We start from the raw sequence: 23,678 nt of genomic DNA, 5'->3' as shown, positions 1-23,678 counted from the left end.
TTGAGCAAAATCAATTAATTTGATCACTTTTGTGGTTTGATTTAGTTGTGTATTCCGATTAAATTAATCTGGGTTTACTTGTGATTAATTTGGTTGAGTTTTGGATATAGAAAATCATTTCCATGGTTTTTGGTGTCCAATTAAAAAATCCTTCTTTTCTTTCGAAATTAAGGTCGCTCTTGTTGTTCTTTCGGGAATGACATTAAATGGGGGAGAGTTCTTTTGAACTTGTGCTTAATGGTAATATCTTGCGGGGTGTGCGGCTGTGGAATTCTATAGGGGTTATCTTGAATCTTAAAACTCCTTGATGAATGCATTTAGCTTCGGCTTTATGATTGCATCTAAATTAAGTTGGTATGTATTTTTTCTTTTAGTCTATGAAATATCTCTTGTGGAAATTTCATTATGATCCCGTTCTTTTACCTTTGCCAATTTTATTGACAAAAAGAGGGAGAAATAATGTAGTTCACACTACAAATACATATGGTTTTCGGATCATTGTGTAAGGGGGAGTGGTTTCCATGATCGAGATGGAGTATTGACTAAGGAGGAGTGATACATATCACCATAGTATTTTTATTAAAGTCGTGATGCAATTGGACTTTGATGCTACATAATGATACTATGACACTGTATAATAATGATCGAGAATCTCGATTTCTCTCATTGTTATAGATACGGATCTTCAACAACGGTGGTGCTAAACTTACAACCTTTGGGATCATTGGAGTACTTGGAAGGACGAAGATTTCAAGGAACGTTGAAGATTAGACTATGGAATATGAGCCACTAAAGTTTATCTTTTTTGTATTCCACATGTATTAATAGTTTTGTCGAGATTGTTAGAGCATAGATCGGTCGACCTCGCATGCGTTGCTATATCAAGCATGTTTGTCAATGTTAGTGATCAAAACTATGAGTCTTGATTTCTAGTCTATTATAGCTAAGTCTCGGACTAGGATAGAAAAGTGTAGTTGAGCTCAAGGACTTCACGGCGATTCATCATATAACGACGAAGATCTACTCAAGGAACCGTGGAACTTCATCAACAAAAAGGTATGTGGAGACTTGAACTTATCTATCACTCAAAAGTGTATCTATTATATCTCCTACTTCTTATGAGACAAAAAGTTGTATGCTATATAGACTGGATCATACACATTTGAAATTTCGAGCTGAGTATTAACTACTTATCTTTTTCTCGAAATCGTGTGTTGGTAAAGCGTTTCGCTTTGATCAAGTTTATCTTCACCCAGTGACGAAAGTCATGAAAAGTTTCAATTACTTTGAGAATTGCTCTGACGTGAAACGATCTGTGAATAACGGCTATATAACGTCCTCTGAGAATGTCTCAATGATTGGAATGAGAGTTTAGATTACATAATCATGTATTCCTTAATCTGAAGTTTTCGAACTTTGTTGATTGAGAGAAACCAGAAGAATTGGCTTTGCCAAGTCCGCGAACTCAGTTTGCAAACTCAGTCCGCGAACTGACGGAAGTTCTCTTGCCGAGAATTTCTGCTGGGATTTTCCAAAAACTCGTTTGCGTGTTTAGTCCGCGAACTCAGTCCGCGAACCTAGTCGGCGAACTGGCGGAAGTCTCTTTTCCGAGATTTTCTGTTGAGTTTGGAAAACTCTACCGGTTTCCTTAAGTCCGCGAACTTGTTTGTGAGCTTAAGTAGTTATGATCTAAAGATGTGCTCTGAACATGAAACTTAAATTACTAAGGAATGCTTTATGCAAACCGTGGCTATAAAGTTCATGAGCCGATTCAATCGAACCAAATCATCTTTGTTTCAGTTGTGTCTTGTGTAGTTACATAAGATCTCACAACAATTGAACAACTCTCTAACTAGTTCATTTGAGTCAATTGAACTAGTTATGGTGAAGAACAACTAGGTTAATATGAATTGCTCATGTGGTTAACCTTTTGGGTTACTATGTTGAACCAACATACACGTACACGTTTGGGCATGGTTTTCACAAACCCAGTAAACGGCTACCCAAGTGTGTGTGACAAGCTAAGTTTTCGATCTAACGGTTAAGAAATATTAGCTTGAATCTAAATCAGGTTTTCATCTAACAGTGAATATGGATTGCTTTGTAACTAAGGCAAAACCCTGATTTTAAGGCTATATAAAAGAGACATCTAGCATTTTGCAAAACTAATCCCCACACGTCTTGTGATACTAGTGCGCTCGCTAGAGTCGATTCTCCTTTAACCTTTGGTTTTCTTCTCTAAAACCAGGTTAACGACTTAAAGACTTCATTGGGATTGTGAAGCCAGACCGATACTACTTTTATCTTAGTTGTGAGATCTGATCTTGCATCTTCTATCATACGAGTACAATCTATTGATTGTCTTGAGATCGTGAGAGTTCTCCGATAGGCAAGATAAAGAAGTCGCAAACATCTCTGTCTCACTGTTTGTGATTCCTCGACAAACCGCTAGTGTAGTCAAGAAGGATTGTTGAGAGGTGATTGATTAATCTAGGTTGTTCTTCGGGAATATAAGACCGGATTATCAATTGGTTCATGTTCACCTTGATTTTACTTCATAAGACGGAACAAAAACTAGGGTTCTTTTGTGGGAGACAGATTTATCCTCGATAGACTTTTATGTGTGAGACAGATTTGTTTATTACCAAGTCTGCGATTTTGGGTTGCAGCAACTCTTAGTTGTGGGTGAGATCATCTAAGGGAATCAAGTGCGCAGTGTCCTGCTGGGATCAGAGGCATAGGGAGTACAATTGTACATTGAATTAGTGGGAGACTGATTGGGGTTCAACTACGGTCCAGTCCGAAGTTAGCTTGTAGTAGGCTAGTGTCTGTAGCGCTTAATACAGTGTGTATTCAATCTGGACTAGGTCCCGGGGTTTTTATGCATTTGTGGTTTCCTCGTTAACAAAACTTTTGGTGCCTGTGTCATTTCAATTTCAATTTCCGCATTATATTTTTTATATTTATAATTTGAAATAATACAGGTTGTGCGTTAAAGTTTAATCGATTGGAGATCCGACCTTGTGGTTGTCGATGCAAGTGATTAACACTTGGACATTGGTCTTCGGTACCGTCCAAGTTATTCCTTGTATTTGATAAAGACTCGCTATTGTTTTTAGCTTGAGTAAAAATCAAATCAAGAGAGAGATATTAACTCCTTGAGATACTTTTATCTAGATTGAGTCTGAATGTCTAGTTGATTCTCTAGCAAAGTATATCGGAGTTAGTCCATACAGATTGCTAAGCGAAATATTGGGTGGTCCCCGCTTTTTCACAAAGTATAATAAAATCCTAAAGATTAGGTTTAAACCTTGAAGTATAATAGCAGCCTAAAGATTGTTTGTTACACTTAAGAACAGTCCTTTATTTCAGAATCGTAAGTAATTCAAAATACGTCGTTTTATTACAGTATACAGAGCTTTCATTAATGTGGATTATTTTTGTAATAGCTTCGTAAGCAAACTAGGATGAGAAAAGTTGTGGAGGATCCACTCGGTGGTCAATATGAGGGTGATGAAGCGACATGTCGTGCACGATATATGGGTAGTGATGCGCGTGTGGTGACCAGGTAAATAAATGATATATCTGAACTTTTGTTATCTAAGACAATACTTTGATGTTCATATTTAGCTTAGTTTATTTATTTTTTGTGTGTGCAATTTTAATCGTAGTTATTGGTTCCAACGATTAATTTCTCATGCAGTTATGGAAGATGAAGCTGTGAATATACACGTGGGTTCAAAAAAGGACTCCCAAGAAAACGACGATGATATGTAATTATACTAATTCTTTCATTAATTTTATGGCTCAAATTAATTTTTTAAACTTTAGACAGAAATGTAGCTCTTTTTGATGTGGTTATTTTTAAACAGGTTTATTCCGCCTCAGGATACATCGCCTGACGATTACAGTGACTACTACCCATCAGATGATGACAAACTTCTGAATGAAACTCCGGTGCTTTCATCCTCTACAAAAAAAACTACAAAAAGACGCGCGGGGTCGGCATTATCTGGGGAAGATGGAACATAAGTGTAATTGGTGCGGCGCTTTGCACTGGATCGAAGAGCGCAGGAGCGATTCCTCTTTGAAAAATCCTGTTTTTACTAAATGTTGCCGCAAGGGAAAAGTTAGATTGTCGGATCTTCGTGAGCCTCCTTCGGAAATAAGGGAACTGTTTGAAGGGGATGACAGTAGTTCAAAGATGTTCAGGAAAAATTTAAGGAGAATTAATTCCGCCAACGCCTTTACGAGTCTCGGGTGCCAGTATGACAATAGAGCTAAGAAGGGAGGTGGTCCTGAAAATTTTTCAATACATGGAGAGCTGCGGAATTATAGCAGTAGTTTGGTACCTGCGGAGGAGAATAAGGCAAGCTATTCACAGCTATTCTTTTATGATCCGGAGAAAGCGTTACATATACGAGAACAGAACAATCCCAAATTAGAACGTGAAGTGCTACGTATTATACAAGATACGTTGAGAGATAGCAATAGACTCTATCCCAAGTACGTTCAGGCGAAAGAGATACTGGAGAGCATACCACATGAACCCGGTAAAAAGGTAGAAGTATTTTTGCATTTTAATTCAGAATCCGACCAGCGAAGGTACAACACCCCGGCTGTGGAGGAAGTGTCGGTTATCGTACCTGAAAAAGAGAATGACATACAAAGGACTCGCGATATTATATTACACCTAAAAGAGGGTCACAGTTGGACAAGGATAACTGAATGCCATCCTCTTTATCCGTCGTTGCATTATGTGTTGTTCTTTCCTTATGGTGAGATGGGTTGGAGCTGCGAATTAAGACTCTGGGAGGAAAGCGTTAAAGATTTTGGAAATAGAAGTCTAAACCTGATGGATTTTTATAGTTATTATCTTTTTCCTCGCGTGCTGGAATACTCTACTATTCTTAGGGGGTGTAAGCTTTTCCAGGAATTCATGGTGGATGCATGCGCTTCGACCGCACAAAACCGTTTAGGATGGATAAGGTTTAATCAGGAGAAGATGCATGCGGATAATTACAAATCGATAATCAAGATGAAGGAGGATGGGATATCACCGGATCAGGGGGGTACACCATGTGTTTTTCCGTCTACGCATGCCGGAGGACCAAGGCAGATGCATGAGATCTATCAGGACTCCATGGCAATAACGCGCTATAATCATCATCCAGATATTTTTCTTACCATGACGGCGAATCCAAACTGGACAGAGATACAAGAAGCACTTTATCCTCACCAGACTGCATCTGACCGTCCAGATTTAGTTGCGCGAGTATTTGAGATGAAAAGAAAGGCGTTGCTGGATGAGATAGTCGAAAAGAAGGTGTTTGGGGATGTGGTTGGGTACGTGTATACCATTGAGTTTCAGAAGCGTGGATTGCCTCATATGCATTTACTTATATATCTTGAGAAGTCGCAGAAAATATGTACAGTTGACCAGGTAGATAGATACGTGTCAGCTGAATTTCCCGACGAGCAGAGTGACCCGGTCATGTTTGATACGGTAAGAAAATGCATGGTCCACGGACCCTGTGGTGACAGGAATAAAGAATCTCCTTGCATGAAAAAGGAAAATACATCAAACATTATCCAAAGAGATATAATGATACAACTTGCTTGGATGGAGGTGGGTATACGGTTTATCGACGCAGGAATAACGGCGTGAAGGTGGTTGTTCGCGGTGGGCATAAGGCAACCAACATTGACGTTGTACCTTACAACCCGCATCTGCTGCGGATGTTTAATTGCCATATAAACGTCGAGATATGTGCTGGGATAAGGGCGGTCAAGTACATCAACAAGTACATATACAAAGGGTATGACAAAACGACATTTGTAGTTAGATCGGAAGATGAGATACAGATATATATATTGACTCAAGGTACATAGGTCCCCCAGAAACTGTTTGGCATCTTTTTGGATACCGTATGCACAAGGAAATTCCCCACGTGGAAAGGTTGGCAATACACCTTAAAGGTATGCAGAGAATTGTATATGAATCTGAAGCATCGACCGAAGGAGTGACACAGACAGCTGAAAATTATAAATCTAAACTGATGGCATACTTTGAGTACTATTATGAGAATCCAGATGCCCCTGCATACACGTATCAAGAATTTCCGCAGCATATGGTGTGGAAAGCAGATAAATCTAGATGGGAAGTAAGGAAACAACAGTTTGCTATAGCTAGGATGTACTTTGTCTCTCCGAACGCTGGTGAATTGTTCTACTTGAGATTGCTATTGACTATTGTGGCAAGCGCCAGGTCGTTCGATCATCTGAGGACTGTGAATGGCGTGCTACATCCAACCTACAAAAAAGCATGCGTTGAGCTTGGGCTATTAGAGAGCGACGGAGAATTTGTAAATTGTTTGAGGGAAGCATCAATTATTCAGGTAGGAAGCCAGATGAGAAACCTCTTTAAGATAATTTTGTCTGATGGAAATCCAGCTGAACCGGAATTGTTATGGAAAGAATTCAAGGTGTATATCTGCGATGATTTACATCACGTTATTAAAAGAAAGTATGGCATCCTAGAACCAATAGATGAGCAGATTGAAGACTATGGACTTTAACTGATTGATAAAATTATTGCGTGAGAGAGGTAAGGAGATGGCGCATTTCAGCTCGATGCCTAAGTCTGAGATTGATTGTGATAATCTTTATGGAAACCATTACATACGCGAGCATATGCAAATGAAGGAAGAAATAGATGCGGATCAGCTTAAGCAGAATATAGCTAAATTGAATGAGGAGCAGCTTTCGGCATTCAAGGAAGTGACAGATTCCGTGGAGCAAAGAGACGGGTCTAAATTCTTTATGAATGGTAGTGCAGGGACAGGAAAGACATTTATCTACAACGCCATTGCTGCGAGCTGCCGTTTGAAGGGAGACATTGTTTTGACTGTTGCATCGTCCGGTAAATATATCCCATTGCTTAATATTCTGTGTTTATAAATCATTTCTTATATTGATCTAATTTTGATTATTAAATTGCATCTATTTACATATACCAGGAATAGCTTCCTTGCTTTTGGAAGGAGGTCGTACTGCACATTCAACATTCAGAATTCCTATAGATATAACAATCACCAGTGTTTGTTCAATAGCTAAACAAAAGGAAGAAGCTGAATTTATAAAACAGGCGACTTTGATTATATGGGATGAGGTGCCGATGCAGCATAGGCATTGTGTTGAGGAGGTAAACAGGTTGCTCCAGGATATTCATGAATAAGGAAGATGACTTCGGAGGTGTGACTGTCATCATGGGAAGAGACTTCAGGCAGACTTTGCCAGTGATACCGAATGGAGGTCGGGCAGAAATAGTGGGGGCGTGCATCCGGAGATCTTATTTTTGGGATAACATAAAGGTTTTGACACTCACATGATATGCAAGAACCGGAAAATCGAGCGTACACGGATTTCCTACTCAAGGTAATTATCTTTGTTGTCTCTCCGTACATCTTAGATTCAGTTAATTGGTGATGGTACCTCAGGTAACCATGATAGATTATAGTTGGAAATTAGCTTATATTAACACAACTGATTAAACTTCTTATCTTATTTTACGTTTTGCGGGTCGGTTCCGAACCAGTGGACAAAGTTGATCTGCCATCGGATGTGAACGTATGTAAAAACATAAGAGAGCTAATAACAAAGCTCTATCCTTGCCTCACAAAAACACAAATCTGGAGAGGGGATGAGGCATGTTACGAACAAGTTTCGAAGGAGGAACTAACTAACGGAATGATTCTCACGGCACGCAATGATGATGTTAATGAGATTAATGTGGAGGCACTAAATTTTTTGGATGGAGATACACACACATATCTAGCAGCTGATAGGTTGACTCCCGACGAAAGTGGTAGGATACCACCAATAAGCAATGAATTTCTGCAAAATTTAAACCCTCCAGGAATGCCTTTATTCAAACTACAACTCAAAGTTGGATATCCGATAACTTTGATGAGAAATCTCGCTCCCTCGGAGGGACTTTGCAATGGAACAAGGTTGTTAGTGACACACTGCGGGAAGTATCTTATACAAGCAAAAATTCTGACGGGAAAGAAGAGCAAGATCGGAGAAGAAGTGATGTTGCCTAGGATATCATTCCAGCCCAATATTTTAGAGTTGAACATAAATATGCTGAGACGCCAGTTTCCAATTCGGTTGGCGTATGCAATGACGATCAACAAATCTCAAGGACAATCCGTGCAACACGTTGGCATTGACTTGAAGACACCTGTGTTTTGTCACGGCCAACTCTACGTTGCTTTGTCAAGGTGCACCGCTGCAAGACGAATAACTGTGCTATCTGAAGATACATCAAACCACTTAAAGGCAACTAATGTCGTCTTCCAGGATGTTTTGTTGTGATTTATTAAACAAATAAACAATAAACAAAACTCTAAAAAAATTAGGGATTTGTCTTAGTATTTTCGGTTAATGTTCAATTCTATCATTATTTAGGTATGAAATCTTTAATTAATATAAATTTTAGATACTGAATAATTAAGTAAATCTCCATATTATATTTTTTTTTCTTTGGATTATATTATATTTTTCTTTTTCATTGGAATATATTATATTTTAAGCTATATAGGTTTAGAACGACTTTTCGAAAATCGACGAAGGGTTGAGTGTCGAACGCAGGCCAGCGTGATACCTAGTCTTTCTACAAGATAATGTGGTTTCAGAAACCCATTCAAAAGATAGCATCGATTTAATTTAACCACTTCTCAGTGTTTTACTAAGAGAGCTCAGTATTTAGACATTTCCCTAACCATTTACACCAAAACAGAGAACCACTAGAAAGAGCTATTTACGAGTACACTGACCCCAAAAAGAAACCTCTGCAGAAAGAACAGTTGATACTTGATACTGCTTCAACACTGACTCCCCCGAAAAGAAAAAAAGATGGCCACATATGACAGCCTTTTTCCTAGATAAGCAAAATATGGGACCCACACTCAAAATAGGCACACACTCAGTTATTGAGTGCACTAAGCATGCCTCCACCTGCAACCGGTAGAATCACTTCCCAGCCAGGACCTTTAAGAGGAAGAACAAAGCCAGTACAGGCATTGGTGTCTTCTTCTGATTTTGGGTCAGCAATCAGATCGGTGCGGTCCATGACTTTGTCGAGACTTTCATCACTGATATCAGTCTGAATCATCTTCTCCTCGGGATCTTCTACATCTTGGAGCAGAGCCAAGATATCAGTTTCCTGAAACATAAACTTTTGTTAGCATAAACAGGAGAATTGTAGTAACTCTGATTCAGCTATGCGAGTTATGACGTTATACCAGTAAAACCCATTTGAGTACTGATTGCAATAGCTGGTACTAGATATTTTTTAGTAAATGAAAAGGCTAGCTCAGAAAATGGTTCTCCTGCCAGGAAGATATGAACAGAGCAATTTACAAACCTCAATGGCTTCCAAAGAAGTAGGCGTTCTTTCCTGCTGGAACTGTCCTTTTCCAATCACAACATGTTCAAGCTTCAATTTACTATAGGCCCTCTTCAACAACCGGCCCTGTTAAAAAAAAAAAAACTCTCTTCAAAATAATCTAATGATACATGAATAAATATGGTCAGATAACTATATAGATAATGCACCTCAACAGATTGGGCAGTTGCGAGCCTGTAAACATGAACAGGACGGGTTTGGCCTATCCTGTGGCATCTATCCATCGCCTGCAAATCTGCTTGAGGGTTCTGTATAATATAAAGGCGGATACAAGTCAAACTGTTATCCCAGGAAATTCTTTAGGTAATGGGCAGGATCATAAAAGAGCGAGGTAATGGGCAGGATCATAAAAGAGCATACCCAATCACTGTCATATAGAATACAGGTATCTGCAGAGGTTAGATTTATTCCCAGTCCACCAGCCCTAGTGCTGAGTATAAATATTCTATAACTGCTATCGATGTCATTAAACTCCTGAATCTGCTCAAAACAAATGCACCTACCTTCAGTTAGAATAGCCGATGCATATAATTTAAAAAACATTAATCGGTAGTATAGAAAACATGTTCTAACAAATGAAGGTAGACAGCTACTGGGTGTCAAGGTAGCCCAGGGAAGGGGACATTGCTTTCACCAAAAGGATCTCATCTTAAGAAATGACTTAAGAAATAAAGATAGCTTCAAACAGTTGGTTTAGTGTAAATCTAAACAATGACTCTTTTCTGAGCATTTCTTAGATTATTCGACTAGATCAGCCTTCGTTGTAAGCGACAGAACCCCGCCACTCTAACTAATTTGATTGGTCGACATATATCATCCTGAACTAACAACCTTACTGAAGTTTAAATAACAAACCATTTATCAGGTAACCTGATTTACAAACAGCAATATATTTTTTGACAAAACAAACGAGAACCAGAGGATTTCCTACAATATAGTAGCACGGACCTGTCTCTTTCTTTCATCTAGCTTTACAGAGCCATCAATTCTACAGACTTGAAGCCCTTTTTCACTGAGATAATAATCAATCAAGTCCAACATTTTAGTCCACTGGGAAAATATGAGCACCTGAAAAAGAACAGTAATTTAAACAGGTGAATTGGCAGAGGCAAATATATAAGCAAACAAACAGATGGTAAACTATCAAATTTTTAAAAGTACTTTGTGCTTCCGAGCAAGCAGTTTCTCCAATAGCCTGTCCAGTAAACGGAATTTGCCGCACTGCTCCACTAATTCTTGAATAGGCGGATAAAGGTCTGGAGAAAACAAGCAAAAGAGTTGAGTAGGAAAATCATTCATGACATAATGAAGTTTAGAGATAGTGAACGGAAGATGCATACTTGTTACGTCATAGGTTGATTCTAAAAGATCGGGATGATAGCAGTTTTTCCGAAGTTGAAGAAACAAATTGCGCAGCTTGCCCTTCACGAATTTATCTACAGTATTACAAGAAATATATTAAGAATGGAGCAACAGCATCAGAAGGTGCTAAACAAGCAAAGTACAGGCAGCCATCTACAACATAATATAAGGTGCCCATCTTGGAAAAGCTAGTTACTGCTTCACATCCCTACGTGAAAAGGGTCAAACGATGGCAGATCCAGAATGGGAATTTTGACACTAAATGTTTACATATGACAGCTGTATTGACTATAGTTTCTTGTTGCACTGTCAAATGTACTGTTTAAGAATGCCTCATTATTGTAAAGCAAGAATCACTCATAATTACTTTGAGCTGAAGATGTTTGGCTGAATGGTTCCTACACCCCTCTCTGTTCTATGTTTTTACTACGATGACACAGAGGGTAGAAACCATCCTAACAAGCAGCATGATGGGTAACTTAGCCCACTCAGATATTATTCAACATGAAGATTTGCATCTAATGGATGCTTTAAGGTAGCTCAGGGAAAAGTAATGTCTTACTCTGCTCTCCCTTCTCCTCTGTCATATAGGTCTCAAATGTTTTATTAATCAAATGATCTTGCAATTTCTTTTGGTGACCAGTCATAGTTGCATACAAAATGATCTCTTTTTTTCTAGGGAGCATCAGCTCAACATCTGACTTTAGTCTTCGCAGGAGAAATGGGCGTAAGATTGCATGAAGCTTCGACACCACCTGCAGATAATCAATTCCCAGATTACATAAATGCATAATTAGTGATAGTGAGTCACATGATGCAAATCCCAAAAATACATGCCTGAGCCCTTCTTCTCTCTTCCAACTCTTCCTTCTCGGCTTCAGTGCTGCACTTTCCTGATAAATCAAACCTGCATATTCGGCTCAATTTTAACCAATTTTGCATGATAAATTGCAGCCTACACTTAACAAACAGTTAAAAGTGGAAAACAGTAATTGCCATTTCCTGTTGTACCAAAGCACACTGAAGTTGAATTTTGTAATATGTGTGTATCTTACTACAGCAAACAAAATATGCATCCTGCTGGAAGTTTTCAGATGATTGGATAAGCCTTAATGCATGAAGAACTATATACAAGAACTTAGTTTTCATCTGGTGGTGTTGCACCATATAACAAGAAAATAATAAATCTGTTGACAATACAACAAATGCATTAAGAGTAAACAGAGAAAGAAAAAAAAAACGTAGTTCAAAATTAACTCATACAAAATTCAGCGTGCAAGCAAAAGCTTCAAAGTCCCCAAATTAAAATACTGCATTTCCACAGAGGTGGCCCAGTACAGACTGGCCAGTTTAGAATTGCCATGAAGACTTATGATATACAGTATAACAAAAACAATAACCCAAAAGATAGGAGAATTTATCCTAATTCTCCTTCAGCATGTGGCAAACTCTCAATATCCCCCTCAACCAGCAAAAACGAAATGGTAATTCATGTTAACAGTAACACCGTATCTAACTATCCCCTATAGCACAGGAATTAAGAGAACAGACAAATATACATTTGATACTTACCATGATTCAAATTCTTCATGGGAATTGAAAATATCAGGCAAAAGGAAGTTCAGAAGCGACCACAGCTCGGCCAAGTTGTTCTGCAGTGGAGTTCCTGTGAGAAGAAGCTTATTTTCCATGGGTATGTGCTTCAGTTCTTTCAGGAGTTTGCACTTTGTGTTTTTCAGCCGGTGCCCCTGCATAAGAAACATGATCATTCAATCGTATAAGCAAAAAGAACATGTTTCAAAGGCAGTTGTGCTTGTGTGCAAAGAAAATCATGAACTGATTAGAATAGTTGACCACTGACCTCATCTACAACAACATATTTCCAACTATATTTCCTCAAAACTCTTTTGGCATCATTCATTGCAACCTCATATGAAGTGATTACAATGGGAAATTTGGGCCCAATCGCAGTAGGCATCTGCTTTCGCCTTATCTCATCTCTAGCTTTCGCATCTCCATGATATACGACAGCATTTATCGAAGGAGTAAACCTATAATGAGGATTAGAGTAAGAGAACATCTTCGCAAATCAATTAAAAGAAGAAAAAAACAATACTTGATTTGATCTTACCTGGATATCTCACTTGCCCAATTTGACAAGGTAGAAAGAGGAGCTATTACTAAGTAAGGTCCATGCATTCCCTTCCCTTTCAAATGAGCAAGAAATCCAATGGTTTGAATAGTCTTGCCAAGACCCATTTGATCTGCCAGAATACCATTAAGTCCATTCTGCCACAGTGAAATCATCCATTTCACACCTTTGATTTGATATGCCTTCAGAGTTCCACCAGTTAGTAGGGGGACAAGTCTAGCCTGTTCTTTCTCAGCCCTCTGCTCCACAGTAAGACTAGCATCTTCAGGTTCTGTGCCTTCGTCAGATCTTGATAACATGGCTGCAACTGCTTTCTGGGCCTTCTTCTGTGAAACAGCACATTAATTAGATATATTGTAGATAAAAACAGCTATTTACTGAGTTGTAGCTTCTATTATTGTGTATTCTTAATTATAAATAAAGATGTACCTATGATTAATATTCAGATTTCAATCTCATATTTTCAACATTCTCGTATAACAACCGTTCCATACTGGTCTATATAATTATGCAACAATGATCTCATGCATCTTCTTCCTAGAGTGCTATCGTAATTAAAACTATAAAACCAGTACTTGGATATTACAACTTCCAATTGAAAACATCTCCAGTAATAAGTATTATGTGCTCATGTGTTTCAGTGTCCACTATGCATAGGCAGTAAAAACAGCAATTTGAAGACATAAAAACATCAGCACAAGAAAATTACAGTGTTATATTGATTTCCAGCCTTCCTCTTTCGACCTCTTTTCTTGGTAACAACAGGTTCCTCTTCTTCCTCCTCTTCCTTAACCTCCTCCGCCCCATTCTGCAAAATCACATTCGCATTAAAAAAAAAAAAAAACCTAATTCCAATATCGCAAAATCCAAACTAAGGGGTACTCGGTGGAACTTACAAATGTGATATCATCCATCTTCTCTAACAAAAACTCAGAGTACAACTGTGTTTGGGTGAGAAGTTCATCCAATTTATTAAACTTGGTGTCATTCATAACCTCATCTACTTCCTTGACATCAGTTTCTTGTAATTTATATTCTTCTTCTTCCACCAGTTTTGATGAAAGTAAAGATGAATCACCATTTTCAACTCCATCAGATCCATCTCCAGTTTCATCCTCGCAGATCTCCTTCAAAAAAAAAAAACATCAACACACTAAGCAATAAACCTTGAAAATGAAATGGAAGAAATTAAAAAAAAAAAAAGAAAAAAGAAAAATAACAAACTAACCTCATCTCCGAGTACGGATGTTGGTGAATCTGCAATATCCTCATTCTTCTTACCAGTTTCCGGATCCATTGATAGGAAACTTTGGGAAACGAGAAGAGAAGACCAAGGAGCGAAAACGGTTTGGGAAATGAAAAGTTTGAGTATTTTAGGGTTTTTCTCTACAGGTGCAAAGGGTAAAAATAGAGAATATTTTAGTGGGTTTTAATAAATGAAAGATGAAAAAGCGGAGTGGGTTAAAAACTGCAACAAAGTTTTGGCGGGAAAGTTTGAATTTATTGAGTGAATCGATACGGTATTCCCGTACACTCTTTTTGTTTTTTGTGCCGCTTGGATTTAACTTTTTACTCTCGAGGAAACCTATGGGAGGTGATGTGGTGTAGGATGAGTACAGTACCTATGCTTTTTTGGTTCGTGTCTACTGGCCTAGATCTAGGGGTGTAAATTCGGGAAGGCCAGGCCGCCCGACCCAAAAACTAAGACAGGCCGGGCAGGCCAGGTTTAACATTTGTGAGTCCGTAAATAAATTCAGGCCGGGTAGGACGGGTAAAAGTAGATAATTTGCTATCCAAAGACCGTTCAAAACCCGTTTTTATACGGGCAGGCCAGATCGGGCCGGACAGACCACTATTTTGATTTTTTTTTTTTTTATTTTAAGTTTAAATTTTCAAATGAATGGTATTAAATGTATTTATTTTTAATACAATATCCTTTCCTTTCTAACATTGCATACCGTAAATGATAGTATTATTTTATATTTAAATTACAATGACAAACTTTTAATTTTAGCCTATAATAAATAATTAATTAGAGTACAATAAACTTTCTAATAAGAAAATTTATTACCATTAATGTTTTTAAAAGGCTAATTATAAGTAAAAACAACTATATATTTTATTTTTCTTGACAGAAAATTGACAATTATAAAATGGTAACTTCTAAGTCTTTTTAAGAGGATATTAAATGATTAATGGCACACAGAAGGCTTTCAGGCCGGGCACCAGGCCGGGTATCAGGCCGGGCATCATAATTAATAGCAAAGCCCGAGACCGCCCAATAAATTAATCCATGTCAGGCCGGGTGGCCCATGACGGGCCATAATAGACTTTGGGCTACTTCGGGTACATGCGGGGTCAGGCGGGTACAGGCAGGCCGAGTATTTTCGGGTATTATTTACGCCCCTACCTAGATCTAATACAAAAGCTGGGCGGTCCAACTGTCGAAGGTTTCACACTAACACGGTAACTGGGGTCTATAGGGGTTTTCATTTGGGAAATAGGGTCTATTTTTATTTTTTTAACATAGGAGCCATATATTATTGCATCTGGCGAGATTAGGGTATCCCCATATTAATTGGGGTATCCCTAATGAGACCAAATATGGTTTGAAATAAAACAGTACATTTCTTAACCATGTATTTTCTAAATAGCTAATATACTCTTGTTTAATTAACACTAAAAAAATCTGATTAGCTTAATTAATTGAGTTTAGATTGATTAATTGAGTAGATTAAAATTTCTCAAATTATGAATTTAAGTTATGAAATTTTGATTTTGATTGAACTTATTTGGGAAGATTTTTCATGAAAAAAAATTGTTTTGAGAAAATCTTTTGTAACGGAAATGAAAGCACACTACCCAAACACTTCTAAAAAGGGGATTGCAAAGTGTTGTATGAAATCATACTCAAAATTAAAGAAGAAATCAACACTTTCGGTTCTAAAAGTATGAAAAGTCAGCAAGGTCGATGAATGAAGACTCTGCCGACTAACGTTGGCCGGCATGCTTGTTTCTAAAAAAACAAAGTCGAATGTATTATTTTAGACACACAGGAGACTGTTGTTAATGCTTCACTAGTCGGCATTTTATTGATTTCCTACCTTGTCGGCTAACCTACAGCCAGCATCTAATTAATTTCTCACCTTGCCGGCCAAAGTATAGTCGGCAATGTAATAGTCTTACTACCTTGCCGACATTTGGTTATACCCAAAAGAAAACAAATTCTTGAAAGTTGTAATTCACTTTATTCATGCAATTTTTGTCACTATAAAATCTAACTCCTTGTTGTATGAATAACGGATGCACTTAGCACGTGCATCAAGCCTTTAGACCCTTATGCGTCCCTAGTGGACGAGTTATAGTCTCGTGAGGGTTTACATAGAGATCCACCCACAAAACCTACACAAAAACTTCTAAAACCATCAATCTTCGTCGGAGGAATCCGAGTCCGATTCACCACCATCATCTCCAGGGCATACTCCGGAATCTTGGATACCATGAAGTGATAGCTTGCATCAAATGTGAATGTTTCCCCCTTTTCCTTCAAGTAATGCGCTTTCGCGACTTCATGCTACAAAATAAAACACAAACTTACTTTGTTAGTGGTGTTTAATAGGAAGATCAAACAACATGGATTACGTAAAATAACGCAAAAATACTTACAAATTGTTCAATGGACAAGTGAAAGTGGGTAGCGTTCAAAATCCGATGTTGGATAGCTAAATAAGCAAGTTCGCATTTTCTATGACTAGGTGCCTATCATGAATTTGTTAAACACTTCTTTCATTCGGATTCCCAAACTCTTGCCCATATTTGTTGTATACCTTTGCCCAAAAGGTTTTGGCATCTACCCTTATGGAGGACTGATTTATAACTCGAGTTTCGGCATACCATGCTTTGGTGATGGATAAATCTTCATTTGAATCAAATGATGCCATTGTTGTATGTAGAGGTATTGGGAGAGTTAGAAAAATTAGATTATGATATGAGCTTTGGAGAGTATATGCAAATAGGTGTGTGTGTGTTTGTAGAAAAACTAGTCTATTTATAGGGTGGTGCCCAAATTTGGCTGTTAGGGTAGACAATCAATGTTGTTGTACTTGCAAAAATTTGAATTTTGAAACTGCCGGTTAGGTCACTGTTTCCACAGTATGTCGACTAACACACCGTTGGCAGTGTCGTAACTTTATTACCCTGCCGGCTATAACAATTTTCATACACAGGAAAGGTCATATTCTATTGCATATGGTCGGCAAGGTATTTGTTTAAAACAATGTCGACTAAAACATAGTCGGCAGGGAAGTAATTTTATTACCCTGCCGACGTTATGATTTTTGTAACACATGAGAAGGTCATTTTCTGTTGTTTTAAGTCTGCGCGGAATTTATTCATTACATTGTCGACTAACAAATAGTCGGCAAGGTAGTTATTTTCTTACCTTGCCGACCCTGGTAATTGCACCATTTCTGCTGTCAGGGCCAGCAATCTGCCAGTTCACAACCTTATTGTCCCTGGTTTAGTCAGCACCGTAGCTTAACAAAACATGCACTCAATACCCTTCCAGCGGAATGATTGAAACTTAACATAGCTAAGAAAACCATTCATTCAACAACTAGAAATCCAACATTTGTCCAAATAAGAAAACACATGTCCCATAAACCTTAAAAAAAAAATTTGTCCAACCATTAGCCTTAACATTTGTCTAACACATAAAGAAATAAAATAGAAATGCATTCATTCACGACCACTACCACCAGCACCATGGCCCCGTTTAGCCTTTCTACGGCCACCACCACCACCATGGGTACGAGGCCTCTTTTGTTCAACATTCATCTTGGCTCGTGCTTCCCTCTTGGCTTATGCTTCCCTCTTTAGTTCAGCATTAGCTTGCTGGAACATTTTGGTGGCATCTTCATTGTCAACATTGCTAGCATGGTCAATGTGCTTAGTTTTCTCTTCAATCGACAAAGGTTGTCCCGTTTCTCTCGCGCAACACATTATCTTCACAAGTGTCTTCAAATGCTCCTTTTATTTTCAATTAAACAACAAACAATTAATATAATGATTCGATAATGTAATCTTAAAGCAACTCTAAAATACTTACAAAGTTCTTAAGACTTATTGCTGGGTCTTTCGGTGGCATCTTCCTCTTACGAGTCGGTTGTTCAACATTCTCTTCCTTAATCACAGTAGGACGAGCAAAACCCAAGTACCACTGCATGTAATTCTTATGAGCTTCATGACCTTCGGTCACCTCGTCCAAAAGACTCGTATCGATTTTATGGTCACATATTTCGTCCCAACGAGAAATCTCTGGTGCTTGAGCGTAATGGACATCAATACTTTTTTGGGACATGCTGCACTCTTCCCTTACCACTTTAAAGTGAGGTTTATCACCGGGATGGGGTTCTTGTTGGACGTAACCCACTTGTCGCATTACCCGGTATAGATCGTACATTGAAAATCCTTGGGGGTAAAACAAGGGACCGTAGTATAATGCAACATCATCTCTCCTTACGATTATACCTTCATTTATATCATCTCGATACGGATCAAATATCCTCATTCGCAGTCATTTTGTCCAAGGCGACTCGCATGTTGATAAGCTGTTGCGGCACATCCTTCTCCTGAGCACCAATAAAACTGTGAAAAACGGGGGTCTAACAACCACACCCAATATTTCGGTTAGCAATCTATATGGAATAACTCCAACATACTTTTAAGAGAAACAATTAGTTAGTCAGACTCAATCTTAATAAAAGTATATCAAAGAGTTATATCTCACTTCGTCGATTCGATACTTACTCGAGCAAATAGAAATTTGTGAGTCTAATTGAATACAAGAGAAACTACTTGAACGGTACCAAAGACCAATATTCAAGGATCAATCAATTTCAATCAACACCAGAGGTTGGATTTCCCAATTGATCGATTCAACGCACAACATGTGATATTTCAATTATATAACAAAATATTATGCGGAAAATAAATAACACAGACACCAGAAGTTTTGTTAACGAGGAAACCGCAAATGCAGAAAAACCCCGGGACCTAGTCCAGATTGAACACACAATGTATTAAGCCGCTACAGACACTAGCCTAACATAAACTAACTTCGGTCTGGACTGTAGTTGAACCCCAATCAATCTCACATTGATCCAAGGTACAGTTGCGCTCCTTACGTCTCTGATCCCAGCAGGATACTATGCACTTGATTCCCTTAGCTGATCTCACCCACAGCTAAGAGTAGTTACGACCCAAAGTCGAAGACTTTAATAAACAAATCTATATCACACAGAAAAGTCTACGGTAATATATAAATATGTCTCCCACAGAAATACCTACGAGTTTTTGTTCCGTCTTTTGATAAATCAAGGTGAACATGAACCAATTGATAACCCTGACTTATATTCCCGAAGAACAGCCTAGAATTATCAATCACCTCACAATAATCTTAATCGACTAGCGAAAGAAGATATTGCGGAATCAAAAACGATGAGACGAAGGTGTTTGTGACTTCTTTTATATCTTGCCTATCGGAGAAATCAATCTCAAGACACTCTTACGATTGTACTCAAATACGATAGAAACAGCAAGATCAGATCACGCAACTACAAAGAAAATAGTTGGGTCTGGCTTCACAATCCCAATGAAGTCTTCAAGTCGTTAACCTACAGGGTCCCGAGAAGAAACCTAAGGTTAAAGGAGAATCGACTCTAGCTAATACAACTAGTATTACACAGGAGGTGTAGGGATTAGGTTCCTGGTTGCTATAGTTCTCCTTTATATAGACTTTCAAATCAGGGTTTGCAATCAATGTTATATTGGTAACAAAGCATTCAATATTCACCGTTAGATGAAAACCTGATTAGATTCAAGCTAATATCTTTCAACCGTTAGATCGAACTTAGATTGTTACACACACATGAAATGCACATGCAACCGTACCCAAACATGTACATTTAGTTGGTTCAACAGTAGTTAACCAAATGGTTAGACATATGAGCACTTCTATATCAACCATATTCTTCTTACCACAACTAGTTCAAATGACTCAAATGAACTAGTTAGAGAGTTGTTCAATTGCTTAGATCTTATAGAAGTATACAAGACACAATCGAAGCAAAAACGATTTGATTCACTCGAATCAATTCATGAACTTTATAGCCACGGTTTGCAGGTATGCATTCCTTAGTTTATATAAGTTTAAGTTCACGAATAACCGTTTTTCGAAAATAACCAACTTAAGTACGCATACTGGTACGCGGACTTAAGTACCCGGAATAAGTTTGTTTTCAGTTCACAAACTCCAGCAGAAATTCACGGGACGTGAACTTACGACAGTGCGCGTACTGGTACGCGGACTCTAATTCCGGTTTTCCTGAGCAGCAAAGTATGCATACTTTGATTCAAGGAATACGGACTTACACACGTATGTATTACCACACAATGTTTATATCCTTCCAAGGTTATATATTCTAAACTCTCATTTCAATCATTGAAACATTCTTAGAGGATGTTATATAGTTGTTGTTCACAAGATATTTTTCGTCAAAGCAATTTTCAAATAATTTAAACTAATATGACTTTCGTCACTAGTAAAGATGAACTTGGCCAAAGCGAAAGCTTACCAACACATATTTCGAGAAATAGATAAGCGAGATAAACTCGGCTCGAAATTGCAAATGTGTATAATCAAAGTCTATATAGCAATACGAATTTTTTTCAAGATAGGAGATAGAGTAGATAGACTTTTGAGTGATATATAAGTTCAAGTCTCCATGTACCTTTTAGTCGATGAAGTTCCACCAGTTCCTTGAGTAGTTCTTCGTCTTTGTATGATGATCGCCATGGAGTCTTGAGCTCAACTACACTTTCTATCCTAGTCCGAGACTTAGCTATAAGTAGACTATAAATCAAGACTTATAGTTTTGATCACTAACATTGACAAACATGCTTGAGATAGCAATGCATGCGAGTTCGACCGAGCAGTGCTCTAACAAACTGTATCGTTATCCTCTTGGCAAGTGACTCGCAAGCTTAGTGTTCACTTTGACGTGGGGGTTGCCTTTCACCAAATGAGGGAAATGCTCATATATCCAAACCTATGCAAACACAAAGTTTAGTAAGAATCTTATCTTATGAGCATTTTGCAAATATAAATGATTTAGACAATAGAATTACCTGGAAGAGACATAGATTTTCGTTAACTTGCTTAGTGAGCGCCCTTGAAGCCTTTGTCAACTCTTCATTCAAGAAGGCAACCACCGCAGTACCCCAAGAATACATATGCATCTCATGAAAGGGATGCAATAGTTGAAGATACTTGTCATCGACCAAGCTTCCTGAACTGTCGGGGAAGATACAGTTGCCCAAGATGTATAGCAAATAAGCTGACACAGTGACATTGATTTTCACCATGGACAGACTTCCTTCCCTATCAAAGATTTTCTGGGTCTCAAAGTATGTGTCCCTCAACATCTTCAGACTTAACTTCCTGCTTATATAACCACCCTTCTTCACAAACAAAAACTTTGACTGTTTCTCATCCAAACCGAACAAGATCTTGGTCAATTTGAAGATCTTCTCCCAAGAAATGTCATCTTCGTGGCCATCTTGGATTGCTTTTCCCTCAACCTCGAGGCCTAGAATATGATGAGCATCATCGGGAGTTACCGCCATCTCATCGAATGGGAATAACATTGTACCAGTATCTCCGTAGAACCTCTCACATAATCAGATACGGTAAACTTGTCATACTCAACAATCGAACTCTCCACCGCAGGCCACAGCCCGGAGTTCTTGACAATCGCTAGCACGTCAGCACATTCCCATTCAAGTGGCCATCCCTTCATCATAGTGTTTGAAGCTTGGCGCCTCAAAAGACGGATAGCACGCTTGTGATCCTAAATACCAAAAACACAAAATTAAAAGAAAAACAAACACTTGAAGCAAATTTAAGATAGATAGATACACTTAAATAAAAACAGAGTTTCATTGAGATTACTTACGATAACATTATGGATTTCACATGCTCATGTGTCTTTGTATCCAAAAAGAACATGTCCACCATCTTTTGGGGTCCCTAATGGAGGCTGACCTGGTTTAAGTGTGACCTTCAGGTGAAGGGGAAGCATGTGGGAATCAGCCGGTTTAGTGATGACCCTCTTCGGTCTTCCGGTAGCGGTTGTAGTTGCAGTTGCAGCTTCAGTTTGTTGATCATTACCTGTTTTTTCTCCACCTTCTTCTTCTTCTTTATCCTCTTCATCTTCAACAATTTCATCATCTTTATATTTATCTTTATCTCCATCATTGTTATCACCATCACCATTACCTCCTCCAATAGGTGGCATGTCTTGATCATCATCCTCATGCTCATCATCTCCTCTAGCAGACGGAGTTCTTTCAACACCATCATGATCATTACCTCTTCTACCAGATGGATTTGATTGGTCTTCATCTGGAGTTTCATCTGAATCACTTGGTTCCGTTTGTGGTTGAGAATCATTCCGTTCACAGATCTTGAGCGTTCCCGGCTCAACTAATGCCCCTCGATGTGTTGCAGTCAAGAGTTTGTCACCAACACGAGGAGGTCTTGAAGGAGTAGTAACATTTTTCTTCTTTCCCTTTTGCAACCTAAACACCAATAGTCGGCAGGGTCGACAACTATAATCTATGCCGGCCAAACAATAGTCGACAGGGCCGATAACTATAATCCATGCCGACTAAATAATAGTCGGAAGGGTCTTATTCAACTAATGTGCCACTTTATAACAACTCTGAACGCAGTAGATACAAGTATTTTCCACATAATTATTCGGCAGGGTCTATAACCCATACAATACCGGCTAAAATGCAGCCGGTAGGGTGGTATTCAAATACCATGCCGACCTTATGACTTTAGGCATCAGGAAACACTTACATTTTGTAAAACACACCGCCGGTAGGGTAAAAAATTATAACCCAACGACTGTAAAAAAATAATATTGTCAGCAAGGTATTAAGGTTGAATACCTTACCGACCCTGTAAAAAGCAGTTACAAATATTAAACATCTGGCATGATATTCAACCTAAGATCTTGACGACTAACCCTAAATATGAAAAGTCGGCAGGGTCGTGAATCAGAGACCCTGCCGGCTGAATAACTGCAGATTCACAAATTTGATTTTTCTGACCTAATTTGACATGCAAACATAAAAGTGAAGTACTGGAGTGAGTTTAAGTAGGCCCTTACTTTCTCAATCGCAACATTTCTTCGGTTTGAGCGACGTTGATTTCTTCTTCTTGGACGGTTTTTTTACTCCGTTTGTGTTGAACTAAATTTGCAATTCCAGGGTTATACTGATTAGGTTTTCTATTTATTTGTTTGAAATGGCTAGCCCTCGGCGGATCCATGTTTGAAGATTAATCGACGATGAAATTTTCGAATCGAAGAATTAATCGACGATTTTTCAATCGGTTTTTATGAGGAGGGATCAGTTTTAGCCGGTATGGTGGAGGATAAAAAGAGGAGAAGATGAAATGAAAGGAATTAGGTTTAGTTTTAATTATAATGCATAAGGGTATTTTTGTAACTTTGCTCATTTTAACACCCCCTACCCCTTCAAATGAGTCCCTTTAAAATTGGGTATACCCCAATTAATCTGGGTATACCCCAATCTCGCCAGGCATATTATATAGAAAGATGT

General features: G+C 38.4%; 2 protein-coding genes across 2 annotated transcripts; one reads left to right on the top strand and one right to left on the bottom strand.

The window, feature by feature from the left end:
- The first annotated feature begins 6,615 nt into the window (after positions 1-6,615).
- Positions 6,616-8,379, top strand: LOC113342185 (ATP-dependent DNA helicase PIF1-like). Its single transcript, XM_026586809.1, has 4 exons — positions 6,616-6,922; positions 7,020-7,204; positions 7,472-7,499; positions 7,598-8,379. Exons 1-4 carry the CDS (start codon positions 6,616-6,618, stop codon positions 8,377-8,379), a joined length of 1,302 nt encoding a protein of 433 aa, XP_026442594.1.
- Positions 8,380-8,693: 314 nt separating this feature from the next.
- LOC113342317 (ATP-dependent DNA helicase DDM1-like) lies at positions 8,694-14,393 on the bottom strand. Its single transcript, XM_026586895.1, has 15 exons — positions 14,215-14,393; positions 13,883-14,113; positions 13,696-13,794; positions 12,966-13,312; positions 12,696-12,885; positions 12,407-12,582; positions 11,672-11,741; positions 11,397-11,589; positions 10,813-10,908; positions 10,634-10,728; positions 10,421-10,540; positions 9,833-9,952; positions 9,622-9,720; positions 9,431-9,538; positions 8,694-9,229 (listed from the first exon to the last, which is right to left on the bottom strand). Exons 1-15 carry the CDS (start codon positions 14,281-14,283, stop codon positions 8,990-8,992), a joined length of 2,253 nt encoding a protein of 750 aa, XP_026442680.1. The 5' UTR covers positions 14,284-14,393; the 3' UTR covers positions 8,694-8,989.
- Positions 14,394-23,678: the final 9,285 nt, after the last annotated feature.

Source organism: Papaver somniferum, unplaced genomic scaffold (assembly GCF_003573695.1).
Source record: "Papaver somniferum cultivar HN1 unplaced genomic scaffold, ASM357369v1 unplaced-scaffold_35, whole genome shotgun sequence".
Classification (NCBI taxonomy): domain Eukaryota; kingdom Viridiplantae; phylum Streptophyta; class Magnoliopsida; order Ranunculales; family Papaveraceae; genus Papaver; species Papaver somniferum.
This window is presented reverse-complemented; position numbering and strand designations above follow the sequence as displayed.

Coding starts and splice junctions, on each gene's coding strand:
- LOC113342185 (XM_026586809.1), top strand. CDS start 6,616: ATGGCGCATTTCAGCTCGATGCCTAAGTCTGAGATTGATTGTGATAAT. Junction 6,923..7,019: donor TTTGACTGTTGCATCGTCCG/GTAAATATATCC, acceptor TACATATACCAG/GAATAGCTTCCTTGCTTTTG. Junction 7,205..7,471: donor ATAGGCATTGTGTTGAGGAG/GTAAACAGGTTG, acceptor CGTACATCTTAG/ATTCAGTTAATTGGTGATGG.
- LOC113342317 (XM_026586895.1), bottom strand. CDS start 14,283: ATGGATCCGGAAACTGGTAAGAAGAATGAGGATATTGCAGATTCACCA. Junction 12,583..12,695: donor AATATGTTGTTGTAGATGAG/GTCAGTGGTCAA, acceptor TTTCTTATGCAG/GGGCACCGGCTGAAAAACAC. Junction 9,230..9,430: donor CTTCTTTGGAAGCCATTGAG/GTTTGTAAATTG, acceptor TTTATGTTTCAG/GAAACTGATATCTTGGCTCT.